At 37.9% G+C, this 15,602-nt stretch overlaps 1 protein-coding gene across 1 annotated transcript in view; it reads left to right on the plus strand.

The window, feature by feature from the left end:
• LOC127633501 (neuralized-like protein 4) overlaps window positions 1-12,583 on the plus strand; it is a 42,187-nt gene extending 29,604 nt beyond the window's left edge. The window contains exons 13-29 of the mRNA XM_052112657.1: window positions 2,417-2,493; window positions 2,965-3,043; window positions 3,154-3,323; window positions 3,441-3,569; window positions 4,787-4,932; window positions 5,020-5,238; window positions 5,604-5,702; window positions 5,787-5,939; window positions 6,029-6,193; window positions 7,140-7,298; window positions 7,402-7,581; window positions 8,175-8,268; window positions 8,357-8,464; window positions 9,086-9,230; window positions 9,341-9,453; window positions 9,789-9,951; window positions 10,932-12,583. Coding sequence (XP_051968617.1) covers window positions 2,417-2,493; window positions 2,965-3,043; window positions 3,154-3,323; window positions 3,441-3,569; window positions 4,787-4,932; window positions 5,020-5,238; window positions 5,604-5,702; window positions 5,787-5,939; window positions 6,029-6,193; window positions 7,140-7,298; window positions 7,402-7,581; window positions 8,175-8,268; window positions 8,357-8,464; window positions 9,086-9,230; window positions 9,341-9,453; window positions 9,789-9,951; window positions 10,932-11,136 — 2,404 coding nt within the window. The 3' untranslated portion in view covers window positions 11,137-12,583. The remainder of the gene's footprint in view (window positions 1-2,416; window positions 2,494-2,964; window positions 3,044-3,153; window positions 3,324-3,440; window positions 3,570-4,786; window positions 4,933-5,019; window positions 5,239-5,603; window positions 5,703-5,786; window positions 5,940-6,028; window positions 6,194-7,139; window positions 7,299-7,401; window positions 7,582-8,174; window positions 8,269-8,356; window positions 8,465-9,085; window positions 9,231-9,340; window positions 9,454-9,788; window positions 9,952-10,931) is intronic.
• Window positions 12,584-15,602: the final 3,019 nt, after the last annotated feature.

Raw genomic sequence — 15,602 nt, forward strand, 5'->3', positions numbered from 1 at the left:
ATCATAAAGTCCCATATTGAAGGCTTTGTGTCCCATATTGAAGGATAAAAGGGTCAACAGTGAGACTCTTGAAGAGACCACCATCCTGTGTCGAAGCACTTAAAAGGCTCAAGCGTCCCGTATTATTAAGATATTTAACACCTTACTGCATTGTGGTGGCTCACAGCCAATGTGTTACCTCACCTTATTGCATCTCTGAGTGGGTAAAGCAAATGACTGTTTTATTCGAAAAGAGGTTTTTGCTCATTGGCTGCCCTGTCTTGGTTCATATACATGATATAAGGGTGTTCCATTCATAAGTGATCGTCCCTATCTATTCCCCTCATAGACTTTACCTTCCACTGTTGGAGAACTCAGATCTGAAAGTTGAAATAAAACGGTCATTCTGAACTCACTTTTAATTAATTCTTTATTGAAAATTCTCTTATGATCCTACAGCGATGGCGGTCATTATTGTTTACGCTTCAAAGTGCCCTTTGAAGGCATAATGTATGCAGTTTGGGATGCAGTCTACTCTGGCGGCCAAAGGTTTGGAATAATGTACAGATTTTGCTGTTTCGGAAGGAAATTGGTACTTTAATTTACCAAAGTGACATTCAACTGATCTCAAAGTATAGTCAGGACATTACTGATGTAAAAAAACAACACATCACTATTTGAAAAAAGTCATTTTTGAGCAAATCTAGAAATCACTCCAACACCTTATCCTTGAGTAATCATGCTATATTGCTAATTTGGTCAAACACAGTTGAAAGCTATTTGGTCCATTAAATTAAGCTTAACGTTGTCTTTGTGTTTGAGTTGCCACAGTATGCAATAGACTGGCATGTCTTAAGGTCAAAAATGGCACACAAAAAAATAAACGGCTTTCTCTAGAAACTTGTCAGTCAATCATTGTTTTGAGGAATGAAGGATATACAATGCTTAAAATTGCCAAAAAACTGAAGATTTCATTCAAAGATGTACACTACAGTCTTCAAAGACAAAGGACAACTGTCTCTAACAAGGACAGAAAGAGATGTGGAAGGCCAGATGTACAACTAAACAAGAGGATGAGTACATCAGAGTCTCTAGTTTGAGAAATGGACGCCTCACATGTCCTCAGCTGACAGCTTCATTGAATTCTATCCGCTCAACACCAGTTTCATGTACAACAGTAAAGAAAAGACTCAGGGGTGCAGGCCTTAATGGAAGAATTGCAAAGAAAATGCCACTGTTAGGGGAGCCTGGGTAGCTCATCAAGTAAAGATGCTGACTACCACCCCTTGAGTCACGAGTTTGAAACCCAGGGCATGCTGAGTGACTCCAGCCAGGTCTCCTAAGAAACCAAATTGGCCCAGTTGCTAAGGAGGGTAGAATCACATGGGGTAACCTCCTTGTGGTTACTATAATAGTGTGAAGCCTCCACACGCACTATGTCTCCGTGGTAACGTGCTCAACAAGCCACGTGAAAAGATGCATGGATTGACTGTCTGGGACGTGGAAGGCAACCACGATTTGTCCTCCGCCACCTGTATTGAGGCGAGTCACTACACCACCACGAGGACTTAGAGCTCATTGGGAATTGGGCATTCCAAATTGGGTAGAAAAAGGGAGTAAAGAAAAAAAAAATCCACTTTTGAAACAGAAAAACAAATAGAAAAGTTTAGAGTGGGCAAAGAAACACAGACATTGGACAACAGATAATTGGAAAAGAGTGTTATGGATCTTAACCCCATTGAGCTTTTGTGGGTATGTTGCATGAGAAGTGCCAGACAAGACAGCCACATCTATTGCAAGTGCTACAGGAAGTGTGGGGTGAAATGTCACCTGAGTATCTGGACAAACTGACAGCTAGAATGTCAAGGATCTGCAAAGCTGTCATTGCTGCACGTGGAGGATTTTTTGATGAGAACTCTTCGAAGTAGTTTAAGAAGTTCTGAACATTCCTTTCAAATTGTAATAGAACATTTTTCATGTTATTAATGTCCTGACTATACATTGTGATCAGTTGAATGCCACTTTGGTGAATAAAAGCACCAATTTCTTTCCATAAGAGCAAAATATATACATTATTCCAAACTTTTGGCTGCAAGTGAATGTCTTTTTGTCACATCACCTGACAAAACAACCTGTTGTGCACAACAAATGATGAAACAAACCCCTGTGTGGAATCCTATCTGACCGTTCGAACTCAGACACATTAAAAATGTATAATTTACGAATGTGGTTTTAATCAGGGTTGCAAAAAATCTGATTTTATTTGTTTTTGTCCTGTTCAGACTACAAAAACCTAAATGGATTTGAGTCAGATACGCCAAATATTCAGATTTCTTTCTGCCTTTGGTTCTATCTGGTCATACTGGTTGATCTTGATAGAACAATAATACACTAATGAATATTTTATGTTTGTTTGTTTGTTTCTCTTTTTGAGCAGGTGCCTTCGAGATGGAGAGCTCTTTGAAATTGTTATTCAGAAAATGGTTGATCGCTGGTCAGGCTCAATAGAAGCAGGTCAGCTTATAGTGATTTTGCAATATAGAGGTTTTTCGTAATAATTGTCCTAAATGGACTGCATTCTATGCTAAATCAGTGACAATCTTACCTTTCACACAAGGGGATCAAGTGGCCCCAAAAGTCTTTGGACACTCAAGCCTTACTTAAAAATGTATATGTTATTAAATTAGATAGCAAAATATCAAACCAACTGGCATTCTGTGAACAAAAGGTTTTAGATCTTTTTCACATTTTAGCTTGTGTGCTTGTGCTATCTTTCTTTAAAATAAATGCCACTTGGTTTGATATTTTGTTACTTATGCAATGACATTTACTGTATAAATTGTTAAGTGTGACTTAAGTGTCCTAATAGTTTTTGGAGCTACTGTTTATGATATGATTCCTTGCTTCCAGTAATTTTCACCTCACCAGTAATAAATGACATATGTTTGCTAGTAGTTTGCATTGACTCTTTGTATTTTTGTACAGGAGTGACAGCAATCAGACCAGAAGAACTGGAGTTCCCCAATACGATGACTGACATTGACTATGACACATGGATGCTGAGGTGAGCTTTTTCTTAATTTTGTTTTGGATTTGACAATTTTCAGAGCAAAAAAGCACTTTTTCATCATCATGACACAATACCTTACATCTCTTTTTCTCCCTCTTCTGTAGTGGCACAGCAATCATGCAGGATGGAAATACCATGAGGAATAACTACGGCTGTGACCTGGACTCTCTTACCACAGGCTCCAGGATCGGGATGATGCGGACTGCATCTGGAGATCTGCATTACTTCATTAATGGGGTTGACCAGGGTGTAGCTTGTACTGGGCTGCAACCAGGTATTGATCCAGTTTACCCAACTCTGTGTAGCACTGCAAGCAACTTTATATTATTCCAGGACCTGTGAACTCTAAAATCCTCAGTCTTTCTTCTCTCCTTCTTTGTTCTTATTTTAGAAGTGTTTGCTGTGGTTGATCTTTACGGTCAGTGTGTGCAAGTTGCAATTACAAGTTCCTCTGGCCCACTGGACAACAGTCTGTGTACCAGTAACATCACAGAGAAGAGCTTCCCCATACACTCCCCAGGTAGTGCATTCTGTGCCGTGTTATTAAAATGTTGTTTTTCCTCCTTTTCCCTGAGATCCATTTATAATATTAGTAAGGTTTTTGTTGTTGTTGCCAAAAACAGTCATAGTTAAAGAGATAGTTCACCTAAAAATGAAAATTCACTCATTTACTCACCTCATGCCATCCCAGATGTGTATGACTTTCTTTCATCTGCTGAACACAAAGTTTTTGAAACATATTTCAGCTCTGTAGGTCCATACAATGCAAGTGAATGGGTACCAAAATTTGAAGCTTCAAAATACAAATAAAGGCAGCATAAAAGTAATCTACACGACTCCAGTGGTGAAATCTATATTTTTAGAAGTGATATGATAGGTGTGGGTAATCAGATCATTATTTAAGTCCTTTTACTATCAGTCTCCACTTTAACTTTCACATTCTTCTTTTGTTTTTGGTGATTCACATTCTTTGTGCGTATCGCCACCTACTGGGCAGGGAAGATAATTTATAGAAAAAAGGATTCAAATATTGATCTGTTTCACCTCATATCACTTCTGATTATATAGATTTAACCACTGGAGTTGAATGGATTACTTTTATGCTGCCTTTATTTGTATTTTGAAGCTTCAAAAGTTTGGTCACCATTCACTTGCATTGTATGGACCAACAGAGCTGAAATATTCTTCTAGAAATCTTTGTTTGTCTTCAGCAGAAATAAGAAAGTCATATACATCTGGGATGGCATGAGAGTGCATAAATCATGAGAATGTTTGGTTGAACTCTCCCTTTAAGTCATATTTAGCAGTCATTTGTTTTTTATTAATAATATGGTCTATCTAGCCTTCTCTTATTACCTCACAGTGACTGGGTGGGCAATAGGCTCCATTAACATCAAAATTTTAACAGTCATGTGTTGATGAATTTATTGCTGAGACATTACAATGTTGCTTAAGTACAAAATGAGTTATTTAACAGCGTAGTTTCAATAAATGGTATTTTTAATTCTGTAAGTTACTGTATGTTTTCATAGTACATCAAGTTATTTTATTTCAAAAGATCAAGGAAATGTGATTCCCTGATAGGAGAATGTTAAAAAAGGAATGCTGATAGTAGCATGCTATATTGGGGGTAGTATTAGTTCATTACGACCTGAGAAATAGTTCTGAAATTAAATATAAAAGTTGGTCCACCTGTTCCCTCACCCCTACTCTTGCATTATCTTTGTCACCCTCTAGTGACTGGGGTAGCTCATCGCCTGCACAGCAAACATGGTAAAAACGTGGTGTTATTAGGAGATGGTTGCCAAGCATTGAGGGTAGGGGGATATGCCCATGGAATTGTCTTTAGCGCAAAGGAGCTCAAGACAGATGAGGTGTTTGAGGTGAGACGTTGGACATGCTTTAATTTTATACTGAAAACAGGATTTTGAAAATATTCATATTTGGTCCTATATTTGATGTCGGTCTAGGTGAAGATTAACAAGGTGGATGAGAGGTGGTCCGGGTCGCTCCATGTGGGTTTGACCACCCTGCAGCCCCCTGACCTTCCATCCTGCCCTCTTAGTGGCCTCTCACCTTCCCTTACTCAGCTTAGATCAAAGGTCACCTGGGTCCTCGCTGGCTCTGAGGTCCGACGCAACGGGGTGCTGCAGAGACAGAACTACGGCTGCTCTCTGGACCGCCTCACGGTAAGAGATTAACAAGGGCAGTTGTACACAAGCTGGCCAAAAGTATATGGACACCCACTTCTAATGAACGGATTTGACTATTTGGGTTGGACCAATTGGGGACAGGTGCATAAAATCAAGCATGCAGCCATATAATCTACTTAGAGAAACATTTTAAGCAGAACTGGAAATACCATAAAGCTCAGTGACTTTCAATCTAGCACTGTCATAGGTTACTAAGGGTAGGCACGGCGGCACAGTGGTTCACACTGTGACCTCACAGCAGGTCCTTGTCCAATTCTGCATAGTTTTGCGGGTGCATATTCTGTGTGGGCCTGCTCATAAACAACTCCTTACACCTCCCTAACACCTTGATTGTAATGTAGGTGGGAAATCGTGTCGGGGTGAAGAGATGCAGTGACGATACCATGCACATCCTCATTGATGGAGAAGACATGGGACCTGCAGCCACTGCCGTGGCAAAGGTACAGTGACTTGCAAAATCTGATATCTAATTTATGAGTGTATAGATGTTGTCTGCTTACCCACAACAATACTGCATATTTCAGAATGTGTATGCAGTTTTTGACCTGTATGGAAAGGTGACAACTGTGTCCATCGTCAGTTCCACGCTAGTGGAGGATGCGGAAAGTGTGAAAGCACCCTCGCTCTCCTCTGACAGCTGCAGTGAGGTAGAGGAAGACAGTACTCCTGTCAGAGAGGTATGGTCTCATCTGCATAACTTGAACCTATTTAATGGGTTGTGTTTTGATGTCAAACTTAAGTTGTTCATTTTCTCTCCAACTGTCAGTGTGAGAATGAGCCCCCTCTGGTGCCCACGGTCATGACGTTTTTGGAAAATCATGGAAAAAATATCCAGCTGTCCAATCAGAACCTTACTGCTGCCAGAGTGTCCAGCTACAACCAGGGATTATTGGTCACAGCGCAAGCTTTGCCCCGCCAACAACTTTTTCAGGTGTGTTTGTATGAGGGGAAAATAGAGAGTGTGTATGTCTATGCAAACGTATTTACGCACATTTCTTTGTGTAAAATCTGTGTATAAAATGTTTCACATAGAATTAATGATTCATCATTAAGTTTGTACTTTTATCTTATTTATAATCAAATTTAGATCTAACTCAAAACACACAAATGACTTCTTGTGGCCTTTTATATGCCTATATTATTATTATTATTATTATTATTATTATTACTACTACCCTAAATTGAATCTAATTTAAAAGTAACAAAAAGGTTTGTGGCATTGTGCATAAAACCTTTATAAGACGATTGTTTAGATGTGTATTTTGCAAATGACTAACAGCAGGCAAACATTCCCTTATTTATAATTTCCTGGATTCATCAACAGAACGAGAACAAATTTATGTGCTTAAGCACTTGTTTTGAGTCCGGAGGAAATTTAGTTTGAGAACTATTTCTGCTCACATAAGTAAGAAAAGTTATACGCAATTATTAGTGATTAAGACTATTGGTTGACCGACAGGATATTTCAATGACCGATACGATACCTAGAGACCAGGATGGCCTAATGGCAATAAACGTAGTACAATTTAACAACAGCCATTCAGATGTACGCAACATTTCTAAAGTGAAACAAACACTTGTTTTATGGAATATTTACTCAAATGTGGATAGAATTGAAAAATAAAAGTTTTATAAAAAACGAAAAACCTTGAAAACAAAGTGTTGACCATCAATTGACAAATCTATTGGTAGATTTCTGAACAGACATATGGTAAAGTTAACACTTCTGTCAATCGGCCAAGTGATAATTGCAAAATGGCCTAATATCGGCCAATTAATCAGCTTTGCCGATATATATCAGTCTATCACTAATTGAGAACCTGTGTGTTTGTGACGACCAGACGGTTTTATTTGATGCTGGTCCACCCCTTCTTTAGTTTCAGATAGACCGTTTAAATCTATCGTGGACGTCCTCTCTGTCACTGGGTGTGATTGGTCATTCACCAGACCGCCTCAACTTCCCTTCCACAGCTTGCTGCCTTAAACGCTCAGTCTGGCTACTGCAGCGAGATTCTGTTTTCCACAACTCACTAAAGGTGACATCACTTTCCTTGCCTCTTCTATCTTCCCATTTCTCTCTACGTTCTTTTTACATTATTATCTGTATGTAATCTAATTCTCTCTTTTTCCTTCCTTTAGATTTGTGAGAACTATGGTCCTAACCTAGACACCTGTCCTGAAGGGACAGTTTTGGGACTGTTGGTGGACAGCAGTGGCTGTCTTCACCTGTATGTTAACGGCATGGATCAGGGCGTGGCAGCCCAGGACATCCCCAGTCCCTGTCACGCACTTATTGACCTTTATGGCCAGTGTGAACAAGTCAGTACTTGTATTTGTAATATCAGTAGCACTTATAACTGTAATATAAATTTCAATGCTATGCACATTATAGTTTACATATGGATAGTCAGTTGCAGTAAGTTCACAGGCTATATGACATATTAGGTTAATGCATTGATGAAAATACAAATATAATTCAAATATAATAATTTTTTTAAAGGTAAAGTGTGGAATTGTGAGGCTTGACTATTATTTGACTAGCATCACAAAAGAGAATTGCAAAAAAAAAAATAATAATTCTCAAACTGGTGTTCTGGAACATCCCCTCATCTGCCATTAAGTCAAATAAACCAATAGTCTTGCCCCATCGGTTGAGCCAATGTTGTTATATCAGGATGCTCAAACATACAGAGCAATGTATTGCTTGTGCCACAGAGCCATATTGTTACACTTTTTTGGGGACATATGGCTTACTTATTGTTGTATTAAGCTGGGATAGTATTTGAATTTAAAACAATCACCTTTAAGCAAATATACACGACAGATTTTGCATTCTCATTCTCCTTTTATATGAAAGCCTTGGTTACATTTGCACAGGAAATTATTTACTCTGGTTGATGTTGTATTTGCAGGTGACTATAGTGGCGAACTATGTGCCAGTGTTTGGTGGTGAGAGAGAAGATATGCGTTGTCAAGGAGACATGGAGAAGGCTGATATGGTGGATGGTAAGTCAGATTTCGACCTCACGTCTTGCAGTGTTTTCTGTGTGACTGTTTATACACATACTGCATGTCTTATCTCTGTTTGTGACAGGTATTAAGGAGAGTGTGTGCTGGACTCCTCCTCCCGAGGTTAATCCAAATAAGACGTGCGAGTATCAGGCGCTGTGCTCCAGATTTAAGGACCTGCTCACACTGCCAGGTACACATGCATTGCACTTTACAATCAGACCAAGAAACCTTTGGAAATTTAAGCAATGTTTGAACAGAAACAAAAGGAATTGTGTATTAAACTGGATAACTTATTAGTAATGCTGTCAGTAGATCCAAATATTAAATCACAATTAATTCAAAATAAGAGTAAATTCTAATGACAGTTGTGCGTGAAAATCCCAGGAGATCAGCAGTTACAGAAATACTCAAACCAGCCCGTCTGGCACCAGAAATCATCCCATGGTCCAAATTACTGAGATCAAATTTTTTCCCCATTCTGATGGTTAATGTGAATATTAAACGAAGCTACTGACCCGTATCTGCATGATTTGATGCATTGTACTGCTGCCACACAATTGGCTGATTAGACAATCGCATGAATATGTAGGTGTACAGGTGTACATAATAAAGTGTTTGGTGAGTGTATATTGCTACACTGTTGCATATCTTGGGTCACTAAAGACACTATGAACCTTTGGTAATCAAATGGTGGTAGAATGAGGTCCCTGTTTACAAAAAACCAGAGGTATACATTAAAGGGTTTAATTATTATATTCGGCCCCCCCAAATCCTAAATATCTCTCATAATTTCCCCCTCTGTCTCTTTCAGATGGTTACTTCAATGAGGATGCAAATTATAATCTGTGTTACTGTGAGTCTTGTCACAAATTACGGGGTGATGAGGCCTATTACAAGCGAGGGGAGCCTCCCAGAGACTATGCCCTGCCCTTCGGCTGGTGTCGGTTTGCACTCCGGTCAGTCACTTTTGTATTTTGATTCCGTTACCAAGCCCTGGTGATATGCCCAATATTAGTTATAAGCATTATTAATTACATTCAGAGTGTTTGCTTTGGTGTTTTAACAGGATCAAGACCCACTGTGAAGTCTCCAATGCCTTCAAGAAGTGGCACATTGCGTACCATGGCACTAGTGTCGGCTCCCTTAGACGTACCCTGGACCACAACCAACTCTTGTCAGGTTAGCAGTAACTCTGCAAAATGTTTCACCCTTTATCCTTTAAAAATACATATAAAAGGGATAGTTCAACCAGAAATTACAAATTTGTCATAATTTACTCACCCTTATTGCCTTCTATCTTTTGTGGAACACCAAAGGAAACGATAGGCAGAATGTTAGTCTCAGCCACTATTCATTTTCATATCATGGAATAATCCAACATGTTTTCATAATGGCAAAAGAAAAAAAGCATATGCCCTGATAATGATAATAGAATGCATGAATGTGTGAATTAGGCTGAGGGAGTTCAGAAAAGATTTGTACAGCTGAACTTTTCTCTTTTCTGTCCTTATCAGCAGAATCGTCATCCATTTTCTCTTCGTCCCCACTGAAGACAGAGGGTCACGGAAGCTACGGGGAGCCAGAGGAGAACAGCGCCCCAGAGCGAGAGATCCCCTGTGTGCAGCTTTCACCAACTATGCGCTACTCTGGCCTTGAGGTCTTTGCCCCTAAAGTGCAGTAAGTTCTAAAACAGAAGTGCTCTGAGAGACAAGGTGGTGCTTTTTCAGACAAGCAAAATATTCTAACTCAAATCTGATTAGTTGATTTTAGTGTGGACAGCAAAACACACTCCAAATCAAATTTTTACAAACTTTATGTGGTTTGAAATCTGATGAACCCTTTAAATGGATACTTTGTGTCTTTAGTGAACCGGGACCTCATTCCAACCCCTGTACCTCATAAATCTTTTGGATTTCAAAAAAAATATTTTTTCTATACTTCTATACTTGATTACAAAAATGTATAGGGTCATTAAAGACCTGAGATATGTAATAGTGTCGCTTTTTTGCTCTCCCATAAATCATATTTGTATTATTATTTCATATCTAGATAAGTTGATGTAAAGGGATCAATGGAAAGGAGGAGGCGAGAACCAGCTTGACGATATAAATAATATTTTAATGAGAATCTTAAAACAAGGACACAAACACACATGACGGACATGTCCGTAAACTATCTCTCCCACACAATCCTCTGCAGTCGACCTTTATCCCTCTCGGGAGGCTTGATTAGCCTAATATGGGACCGGGTGTGTAGGATCACGACCCGGCCCGCCCTCTGCCCTGCCACAGTTCTCTATCAAAGGATATATATTTCTTTGTTTTTACAAGATAAATTTGTACTATATTCATACAAACGGCTTCTATATCATGTTGATTTTCTGTGCAACAATGATGAATTATCAGTATTCCAAGTGTGTGGATGTATTTTATACATTATTTATTACACAAGGTGGCGCTGTTGTTTCAGTGATTGACTTAATTTACATTTGACATTTCTTCTTGACAAGAAGAAACATGGAAGTAAACTATAGCAAGTGTAACACATGAACTGTAAGATTTGGCTATTGTCATTTGGGTGTACTATGAAATTTGTTATTTTTTTTTAATGTTATCTGAAATGTCATTTTAATATGCCTTCTTCTCTCTTTATCTCAGATTCCGAGACCCACGTTCACTCCGCTGTCACCAGGCCCAAGTGGGCTTCCAGGTGTGCGTGCGGCCAGGCTCGTACAAAGTGGGGCCAACATCGCTGGGAATCAGCGAGCCCCTGGACCCTCGATTCAGCAATGCAGAGATTGAATGGATCACCAAGGAGAAAGGAGGCACACTTCTCTATGGCCTTCTTATACGGGTGGAGTAGAAAAAGACATTAAAACGAGGATATTGGCATCATCTTCCTCACTTCTCAAATATCAGCCAAAATTTCAGCGCAGCCCCTCTAAGACTCTCGGGATGCCTGAGGCGTTGAGGATTTAGCGATGTTTTCCTTCAAAGGCTCAATCATCTCTGCATGTTGTTTAAGACAAACTTTTGTTTTGTTTTTGAAGGATGGTGACGTTAATCCCCAGAGACAAAGACACTGCCTGCACTTTATGTTTCGGACACTGGTGGGTGATTTTTAGTCTTTCTTTTTAAATTCACTAAGCAGGCTCCCAATTAATTTTCATCCCTTTGCGCTGTCTCTCTCTACATCTTTAAATATGTGTATCACCCCCTCTGTTTTTGCTTGGAGAGCCCTCGATTCTGACAGAAATACAACTAAACTGAAGGAACGCAAGACCACCTATATATAGCACACCCCCAGATTTGTATTTGTTTTGGGATAATAATTTTTTTTTAAGACTTGCAATGGACAAATCAAATTGGAAATAAGAGACCGGTTTCAAAGATAACACGAAATGAAAATGTCAAGAAACTCGCAACCTGAAAACAAGGAAAAGTATCATATCACTTATAAGCAAGAGATTAGAGCGTAGTCTTTGTTTATTTCATCGCTGTGTTTTACTCACATTTGGTTTTCATTATAGCTGTGTATTTATTCAGTAATTAGAGTAATTATAGTGTCTTAGGCAACAGGCTAAATGCTGATTAAAGCGGCTACAAAATGGCAGAATGCTATCGTATTGCAAGAAAAGTAAACTGAACAATTTCTAAAATGTGTCTTTTCTTTTGATTTAGCCTTTGTAAAGGTAGACACCATACGAAAATGAAAGTGAGGTTGTGAGGGAAAGATATACTGTGTAAGGGTTTTATCTTTGCGTCGAACATTCAGCTGAGAAAACATTGAAAATACAAGCTAAAAAATATTGAGGACAAATTAAAATATTTTTTAATTTCTATGAAATTTGTTGAGAAAATTAGACCTTAATTGAAGATACTGTACTTGTTACCCTCGTAACCTTGATTTCATTCAAGTCAAATTAAATATGCCATTTACCCTGACTAAGGTCTATGTTATTGGAGTTTTGGGATGTTTCTACCACATCTGACCCAATATTACCCCTGAGGATCATTTCATGTGAATTTAACTGCAACATAAGCACATTCTGTTTAAAGGGATAGTTCAACCCAAAATGTGTATCGTCTCAGAATTTTCTCACCCATATGCCATCCCAAATGCGTATGAGTTTCTTCCGCAGAACACAAATTAAGACTTTTAGAAGAATATTTCAGCTGTGTAGGTCCTCACAATGCAAGTTAATTATGACCAAAACTTTGATTCTCCAAAAAGCACAAAGGCAGCTTAAAAGTGTTCATAAGACTCCATTGGTTAAATCCATGTCTTCCAAAGTTATATGATTGGTGTGGGTGAGTAAAATCTATATTTTTACTATATATATATATATATATATATATATATATATATATATATATATATATATATATATATATATATATATATATATATATATTTATTTTTTTATTTATTTTTTTTTTTTTACCTTTTGTTTTACCCGACAAGTAGGTGGCGATATCACGAAGAATGCTAATCACCAAAAAAAGAAGAATGAGGAAGTGAAAGTGGAGATTTGTAGTAAAACTTGAGTTTCTCAACTACACCTATCATATTGCTTCAGAAGATATAGATTTGACCACTCAAGTCAAATGGATTATCTTTATGCTGCCTTAATGTGCTTTTTGGAGCTTCAAAGTTCTAGCCACCATTCACTTCCATTGTATGGATCTACACAGCTGATTTATTCTCCTAAAAATCTTCATTTGTGTTCTGCAGAAGACAGAAAGTCATACACATCTGGGATGGCATGAGGGTGAGTAAATTATGAGAGAATATTTGAGTGAACTATCTATTTAAGTGGACACATACGCACAAACACATGATGATTTTGGCCCCTTACCCAAAAGCACTCGTTAAAAAGAGTTTTATTAAGATATATGTATGTTTGATCTATGTCCTCTTTGGCAAAAGGCAAGTTCCAGTTGTCTTTGCATCAGTCATGCACTTTCACCCATTATTTTAGGTGTGCCACCTGTAGAACTGGTTTTTTTTTTTTTTTTAAATAGTTCACTGCTTTAGACGTTGTTTACACATGGTTTATGTTCAGGTCTGTCTCTGTTCTAAAATAATAATGAGTGCTGTTAACTTAAACCAAGCCTATTCATTTACTCACAAACATCAGTGTAAGAACCAGGATCTGAGTGTTGCTCAAAATCAATGGTGGCAGGTAAAATAACAATTACTTGAAAGGTCTGTTTTTGTAATACATTCAACATCCTGTTCAAAGGGAAGGACTGTTTATTCAACTATTCTGTTGATGTGCCTCTGGTCTCATGAATAATCATGGGAATTCAAGTTGTCTGATTGAATACATTGCCCAGATTTTGGTGTTTACACTGGGAATGTGATTTGTTTTTGTTAGATTGTTTACTCCATGCTAGACATATTGCCATTTTTATGTATTCTCTTATGACTAAGGTTGCACAAATGTAAGCCCTCGCTGGAAAGAGAAGAAATCAACACTCTTTTGATTGTATCTAGACTTTAAGTACCCTCCTATACCTTTAAGAAGGTATATTCATCTATTTTTGGAGGGTTTCTCTTTTTAATTTGTTGCCAAGATGGCATACTTGAGTGTACATTTTACATTAACTATCCCGCTTTATTGCCAAGGGCGATGTCTGAATGAATGCTTGCTGTGTAAATCAAAAAATGTGAAAACACAGGGTTCATGTTGGCCCATTGCTGCTTTTTCAGTCATTTGTATTATTTGTTAACGTTTGTGTTATTTTTATGTCTGTATGTTGTGTTGTACAGCCTGTTACATAACACTAACATTACCTTGCTGGTTTGTAAGAAAATAAAAAAAGACAAAAAAAATAGAGACAATTATGCACAACATATGGAGTCTGTGTCTGCGCATTAATGTGTGGGTGAATCTAACCAATCTAATGTCCAGGTCACCAAAAAAAAAAAAAGAAAGGTCTTTTAAAAAGCATAAAGATTATTTGCATTGTGAATTAATAAATATAATACAAAATTACCCCCTTTCTCATTACTGTAACAATTGTTTCTCATTACAAACAATTGATATATCATGGTAGTATTTATTGTAATTCTTTTAATTTATACTAGTTTAAATTGCTGTATTACAGTAATTAAAATATTTTAGGGGGTCGTTATGAAAATTATGTAATATATTGAAATAAAAATTAAATATCATTAACTTTTTTTCAGCTTTCTTTTGTTATTTTTCTGGGGGCAAAAAAGTGATTTTTCTTGACCGCTTTTGTGAGATGCAATTTTAATGTTTAAACTTTAAGCTTAATGTAGTTTCTTTAGTTTTACACCAATAATCTTGTATTCCCTCTCTCAAACAGAACTTTACATCTGGGCCAAAAATTATTTACTCACCCTCCTGGCATCCCAGATATGCCTTTCTTTCTTCTGCATAACATAAATTAAGATTTTTTTGAAGAACTTGGTGGCCAAGATTTTGAAGCTCCCAAATCCACAAAGTTAGCATAAAAGTAATACATATGACTCCAGTGGTTAAATCCATGTGTTCAGAAGTGATATGACAGGTGTGGACAAGAAACCGAAAAATATTTAAGTCATTTTTACCTTAAATTATCCTCCCTGCCCAGTAGGGTAAATAACCCTAACCCACGAAGAATGTAAATAACCAAAATCAGAAGGAGAATGTGAAAGTGTAGTTTGACTGAGCAGGACTCAGTCAAACTACATTATAAGTATTACAGTTTCATTTTCTGTGAAGCTGCTTTGAAATGATGTGTGTTGTGAAAGTCACTATACAAATAAAAATGGCTTGATTTAAATATTGATCTGTTTTTCACCCACACCTTCATATGGAGCACTTATGATTCCTGGATTTTGGATCTTAAATATTTTAGCACCAATTCACTTGCATTGTATGAACCAACAGTGCTGAAATATTTTTGGGCGAACTAACACTTTAAGAAACAAAGAACAGATTGGGGGCCTGGAGTAAAGACACTGACTACCACCCCTGAAGTCATGAGTTCCAATCCAGGGTGTGTTGAGTGACTCTAGCCAGGTCTCCTAAGCAACCAAATTGGCCCGGTTGCTAGCGAGGGTAGAGTCACATGGGGTAACCTCTTCATTGTTGCTATAATGTGGTTCTTGCTCTTGGTGGGGTGCGTGGTGAGTTGTGTGTGGATGCCACGGAGAATAGTGTTAAGTCTCCACACAAGCTATATCTCTGCGGTGATGCGCTCAACAAGCCACATGCTAAAATGCACTGAGATTCGTCCTCCGCCACCTGGATTGAGGCGAGTCACTACTCCACCATGAGAATTTAAAGCGTAAAAAAAACACAAAACGCAATA

Source organism: Xyrauchen texanus, chromosome 40 (assembly GCF_025860055.1).
Source record: "Xyrauchen texanus isolate HMW12.3.18 chromosome 40, RBS_HiC_50CHRs, whole genome shotgun sequence".
NCBI classification, from domain to species: Eukaryota; Metazoa; Chordata; class Actinopteri; order Cypriniformes; family Catostomidae; genus Xyrauchen; species Xyrauchen texanus.